General features: G+C 39.4%; 1 protein-coding gene across 1 annotated transcript; it reads right to left on the bottom strand.

The window, feature by feature from the left end:
• Positions 1–2,750: 2,750 nt before the first annotated feature.
• On the bottom strand, positions 2,751–6,349 carry LOC130084869 (serine/threonine-protein kinase pim-2-like). The gene is made up of 7 exons (XM_056250399.1): positions 5,986–6,349; positions 5,030–5,224; positions 4,742–4,836; positions 4,518–4,568; positions 3,941–4,322; positions 3,661–3,840; positions 2,751–2,890 (listed from the first exon to the last, which is right to left on the bottom strand). Exons 1-7 carry the CDS (start codon positions 6,347–6,349, stop codon positions 2,787–2,789), a joined length of 1,371 nt encoding a protein of 456 aa, XP_056106374.1. The 3' UTR covers positions 2,751–2,786.
• Positions 6,350–6,777: the final 428 nt, after the last annotated feature.

The following is a 6,777-nucleotide window of genomic DNA, read 5'->3' as shown; positions in this document are numbered from 1 at the left end:
ACCAGCACATTTATCCCCACATAGCAAAGCCATAACACAGCGAGGGAGAAGAATTAAGTTACATGAAACAATCCAACTACATATTTACACCACTGACAAGGGAAAAGTCACTACTCACGGTGTTTATGACTAGCTTCTTCTAGCTTCCTGCGGCTTCTCTTTCAAGGTTGAAGGGTTGGTCAAAATCCCTTGCCTCTTCAAATACATATATAATCATATATCATTTTGAATGGTTATATACTTCCTTTATAAAAATCAATAATCAAATATATTCATTATCACATAATAATTTTTATATTCTTGTGCTTGTGAAAATATATTTTCTTAAATGCATGGATGCAAGTAACCAGTTTCTTTTAGGTGCATTCCAATCTTACTTTGAGATTGCACTTAGTACACGCAGGACACGAAGGCCACGTAACCCACAAGGCCGTTTGTCTCTTTCTCTGGGATCAGTAGAAAGGTTAAAGGGTCCTAAAGGCAGCGTGGGCACATATGATTCTTCGCTGGACATATGGTCAAGCTATATTGAGCGTTACTATCAAACTTTAATTGTTGTATTAAAATGTATTCTTTCCAGTATATTTCCTTCCTTGGGAGTAAATGTCAGTTATCTGTTTTTCTCCCAAACGAGTGAATGTTTTAGCATTATGTTTTGGTATACTTAACTGATAATAAGGAGCTCAGACTCTCTTCAGCCTTGATGGGAGCTGTTATTTGCTAGTGTCTGTTATTTGTGTGTGTGTGCGTATGACATTCTATGTAGGTTCTGGACGGTTGGACCAGACACCCCGGCGCCCTTCTCTAACCTGCGAGGCCACCACAGACCTAAATCCAATGAGTGGACGACAACTATCTTGACTAATGGCGATAGGCACCCCTATCTCCTCACATGTGTTAAATTGTTTAGGCTTTCATGTTTCTTAGCCAATGAGAATCATTCAACCTGTAAGCAATGACGTAGCTTAGACCTTGGAAATGGTATAACTGCTGTGATCTTTGTAACTGTAAGCGGGGCGGCCTACGAACTCCTGTGTGAGTCTTGAAGCTGACTTCTGCTGATGAAAATGCAAACTATCTTCAGTAAAACTTTTCTTTAATTTTTTATAATTCTGACTCCGGGTCTTCATTCTTCATATCTGGTTCTGGGTCTTTGACTGTACACCCCTTACAAGGTAGTGACGAAACGCGCTCTGTAGATATAAATGCCTCATTCTAAGGTAATAAAAACATTACGGTTTATTAAGTAAGTTCTTTATACACCACTGAACACATAGTTATGGATGTCATATTGCATTTCTGTTAATAGATACTCAAAAATGTTACACATTGCACCTTTAATAAACAGGTTACTCACCGTAAACAAATTGCCAGCTGTTCGCCGGGTTAAATGGCTCGGCGGTAGTTTGTGTTCTCCTTTGCACTCTCCGCCGCAGCTCATCAAACTGGGTCCTGTCCAGCCGCAGTTCCTGCACCAGCCGGTGGTACTCGCCGTGCTGACTCCGAGCCCGAATGGTTTCGTGAACCCAGACAGACTGGCGTTTGCGCTTTCGCCGCAGATATGTAGCCGTAATGGCCAAAAGCATGTGTTATTCCACTTTCATTGTTCATATATTAAGCACTTTAAGCACTGATTCCATTTATATTGAGTAATTTCCATCCAAAATGTTAATTTCGATCCAAAAAAATAATTCAATGTCAATGTCAATAATGTAGGAGGGGTGACATTTGCTAATGACGTTTATAAGAAACCAGTATTGTAGAAGTGGGAAGTTCGAACTCGGACCCGAACCCGAAGACTCGAGAGGTGAAACTAATCGTTTCTGTTTCCAGTACAGAACCTATAAGCTTTTGCGCAAATGCGGTGAACAAATCACTCTCTGAGACAACGCGGTAGTCCCGAGTCATATTAAAGATTCGTTCAAAATGAACAAATCATTCATGACCGACCAATCACTACAGTATTGGGAACACCCACTAGCGACCTGAGCAAAAGTCACTGGCTTTGTGAACGGGGCTTTAGAGCTGCTTTACAGCACAATCGAACTCTGTTTGCATCATTGATCATTATCTTCCTGTTATCACTGTAAAGCGGCTTTGAAACAATCTGAATTGTATAAAGCGCTATATAAATAAAGGTGACTTGACTTAGCAAAGCAAATGTGGCTGTGATGACATGACTTAACTTCTTTCCAGTGTTCAGTGTCTCATGTTCTTGCTCAGACGTGGACAGGCTCAGATCTCTCTGGTGAAGCGGCTCACGTGAGTGGCTTGAGTTTCCTGTCAGGATGATATCCATCCAATCCTGCGTTTAAACCAGTGTGTTTTGTTGGATGGTGTGTGTCCAACCCTGGGGAAGAAAAGCAAAACAATTATTTAGGCTGACAGTCTATTACATCCCAGTCTTTGGGCTGGACTTCAGCAAGCCAAATATGTTATATCATATCCAATACAAAGATTATATGAACATGAATGTCTCTTTTAGAGCTTCTTTACAGCAGAATTAAATTCTGTTTTACTAATTGATTCTGTTAATTTTCTGTTTATTACCGTGAAGCTGCTTTGAAGCAATCTGTATTGTATAAAGCTCTATATAAATGAAAGTGACTTGACTTGGCTATAACAAGAACATTAAAATGAACTCAAACTATATTTGAAAATCTCACTACAAAAAAAAATCCAGAAATGAAGATAAATGACATCACAAATGTTGTATCCTACTCTGCCTGTTACACTTCTTCACACCTGAAATCACTGATCGAGTGAATCTCCTGAACTTCTCCATTCTACAGTAGATCATTTCTAATCCATCTATGTTGTAAGATCTGCTCTAACGTCGGGCGTTTAGTTGGATCCAGGGTTAGGCACTGGATAATCAGATCACTGCATTCTGTACACATTTTAATAAGGATAGAGCTGGTTAGTCATGACCATGTGACACTAATGTAGGCATTTATGAAAACAGCATCTGAAACATGAAAAATATAATGTAAAGTGTTCTTCATCTTTCCTTAAAAGATGAAGTATGTATTTTCTGCTGCACTAGTGGCACCTTGGGGAATTATAAAAAATAAAGCATATTTCAAACAATCTTGCAAACGTCCCTTTCGTGTGTCATGGCTCCCCCAGCTCAAACATCACAAACGCAGCTCTTACTGGTCCGTGTGAAGCCATGTTTCAGGTCCAACATATAAGGAATACTTTTAGCTGTGTTGCATTTGTCTTTATGAACGGGTGCATGATGATGCTGTATGGTATTAAAGCATCCTTTGTTGTGTGCAGCATCTCAATGCCCCGTTTGCTTTGGCGAGTTCATGACTCGTCTTTGAAGTTATAAATGCAGTGAATTTTTCCTATTATCCCACTGTGGCTAAACACCCTCAGGCTCCGCCTGCTACAGTAGCCACGCCCCCAAACACTATAGGTTGAGCTGGAAAAAGATTGACGGCTCTCAGTGTTTAGATGGAGCCTGGGAGGCTTAATGTTTACACTTTTGGGGAGATAAACCCACAAATGGCATATTAATAGTAATTGATGAACAATAAACTGGGTTAAGAGAATGTATTTTAACAAAAAACCTTACATACTTCACCTTTAACTGTTTCTGTACAGAGCCTTTGCTTTGTGTGTTTATCAATGTTATCAATATTATTCACTCACCGTTGGATAAGTTGGCGTTCTGAAATGTAACTTTGGCTTCTTTGATTTCCGTTGGATTGTGAAAAGGAGGACATGCATTCACCATCTCGTACAGCAACACTCCTAGAGACCAGACATTTGCTGGGACGGCGTGAAATCGAGGTTCTGTGAAGACTTCAGGTGGGCAGTAATCCAGGAGTCCTGTAAGCAAGACATTTGTGCATTGTTGAGCAATTTTTTCAAAGTGTCAAATATTCAGCAAGTCGTTACATCCAGGTTTCCAAACTCCCAAAATGCTCACCAATGTAAATGTCGCTGTCATAGCCATCACTACTAAGTAGCTGTCCAGAGCCAAAGTCTATCAGCTTGAGCTCTAACGTGTCTTTCTTCAACAGGAAATTGTGCGCATGAATATCATTGTGAAAAACGTCATGCTCAATGCAGTGTTGCACTGCCAGCACAGCCTGTCGCATGATGACCCGTGCTGTTGTTTCGTCCAGTTGAGGATTACGAATGATGAAGTCCAGCAAGCTCTCGCAGGGTTCGGGATACTCCATCACCAGGGTGAATTTTCGAGGGTGTTCAAACCAATCGTGTAGTTGTATGGCGTAGGGGCTTATGGGTTCTTGCCTCATCATTAGCAGCAGAGCCACTTCTGTAATGAGAGGTTCGGGACGCCCAGGCTGGAGAAAAGTAGAAGACAGAAGGTTAGCTGGGTAAAAATCTGAAGAAAACATCATTTTTCTTTGATTTTGGTAGATACGATGAACAGGCTTATTTGTCTATTACATTTACACCTAATGCTCCCTACAGGTGTATTAACTACAGTACTCAGCACTTAAACAACTAAATACACATTCAGCTTTTGGCCAACTTACAATAGCAAGATAAAGATCGTTGCAAGTCTTGCGCATCCGCTTGATGGCAACCTGCAAAAATGAAAAAAGAAACAGTATTCAATAACAGTAACAGCATTCAAGCGCCTGACCTTGCACATAACATTTTTGATTTGAGCATCTAAGTATTAAGCCATGTGTATTAAATATGTTTTGATACATGCAAGAGCAAAATGTTTATACAATTCAGCAAAATCAGCGAAAACCTTTTTGCCATCAAATTTCCGTGTTCCTTTGAAGACTCTTCCGAATCCTCCGGATCCAATCATCTCTCCCGCGTTATAGAGAGACTCGAAGGAGTCTGAAAAACAAACAGAAAAATAAGAGAAATATATGAGCTTGCTAGATCCTTTGTTTTATATTAAAAATATCAGTGCTGGTCGAAAAAATAAAATAAATATTCTCTGAAAACAAACCTCAAGATATCTTTAGTGGAAAACAAGACGATAATATTGTTTAAAACAATGTTTGAGAAATAATGACTGCAGATTTACCATGATGTGGCTCGACACCGGAGTGATCTGGATCAGAATCAGGCTCTGAGTCCAGATCTAGTGGAGGAACGAAAGGCTCCACAACATCCACAGCTTTACTGTCAGAACAGCAGAGGAACGGACTCTTTATAGCCGTCCACACGTTCCTGAAGAGCGAACAAATTCTTTCCAACTTCTTACGTTTTGTAGGTTTTTCTGAAACAAAGGGGGAAAAATTTAAGCATAAACAAAATTTAGAAACATCTCTGACCTCACATTTAACAATGATATAATGCTATAACTTCCATTTTACTGTTAAATTCTTATCTTTAATGTCCCAAATCCAAAGTAATGCAAATATTTCCAAGCTATCCGCCTGATGATCTGTTTCTGCTCAATACCTGCATAAATGTCCCTTAAGGGTGACCAAAAGTTTCTTTCACAATATTATGTAATAATAGTTGTTTATTTCACGATAACGATAGTTATTTCTTTGAATCTTTTATTAAAAATAGAGCATACATTTCCAGGCCTCATTTGGCACAGTTCTGGCAATGGTAAAGGTCATATGAGCCATTATGTCTTAAAATATATTTCACATTTATTTTCTATGAAATATAATATATTTAAATAAACATTTATTTTATTAAATACAGCAATGTCTTATTAAAGACATAACTTAACCGACTCTGTTTACATGAACACTGGTCACAACAGCCATTTTGACAATTTTGTCAGTATTTGACCATTCAAACGCAATACGTCTGAAACAACGTGGGATTGTGCGTGTGTTTTCGGGTGTGTGTCAGACAGCACGAGTGAGTTCATGGCTTATTGGCTTAACAAAAATATATTCTAAGAACGTTTTGTCCAACTAAAATATTTCAGAAAAATTTCGCTGAGAAACAGTAAATGTGACCAGACCTTAATTTATCAAATTTTTAAGCAGTCATCATTCTGCCTTATTTCAGTCTCACCTGTTGAGCTCTTGTTCACAGGTGAAGCCTCCATGGCACCCTGAGCAGTCGCAGTCGGGACATTAGAAGTGCCGGTTGGCTCGACGGGAACTTGACCAGGCAGTGGAGGACACATCAACTCTTGGAAGCTGTTGGATCTGGACAAACTCCTGTTAAGGCTGTCGGATCTGGACAAAGTCCTGTTTCCGTGACTGACCTGTTCATGTTGGCTCTCAGATCTGTTGTCACTGCTCCTCTTCTCGATGATGTAAGTGCCTCTGCTGCTCTTCTCGGTGATGTAAGTGCCTCTGCTGCTAAAGCTCGACAACCCACATAACCACCTCTCCACATTCCCCACAGAGCGGGACAAAGATGGTGTGGACATGATGTCCGGTGGAGAATGTGTGGAAGCAGCAATAAACTGCAATAAAATAACGTTAATACAAATAAAATACAAAACACAATACAATACAATTCTCCTCAGAAATACCCCTCCCAAAAAAAAAAAAATTTAATAATTAAATAAATAAAACTCTTAACTCCCTCTAAAATAAGAAAATAACAATCAAATAGAATTGTCCTCAGAAATAATATGATAAAACTATCAATAAAACTATGTAACTTAACGGATCTATCGTCCGATCTCCTTCTAGAATAAAAGTCTCCTCTCTGAAATCCTCCGAACAGCTTCAAAATCGCAAGATCAGCACAGAAAATATTCAGCAAGTCTCTGAATTCGCCTCGTCTCTCAATCAACAGAAAGCGATCTAGCCTGTTGATATTTGCAGTCACGCGTCGTCATAGCAACCGTAT

The sequence above is a fragment of the Rhinichthys klamathensis genome, unplaced genomic scaffold (assembly GCF_029890125.1).
Source record: "Rhinichthys klamathensis goyatoka isolate OS25496 unplaced genomic scaffold, OSU_Roscu_1.1 h1tg000003l_1, whole genome shotgun sequence".
NCBI lineage: Eukaryota > Metazoa > Chordata > Actinopteri > Cypriniformes > Leuciscidae > Rhinichthys > Rhinichthys klamathensis.
The sequence above is the reverse complement of the archived record's forward strand: the minus strand, read 5'-3'. Positions and strand labels throughout refer to the sequence as shown.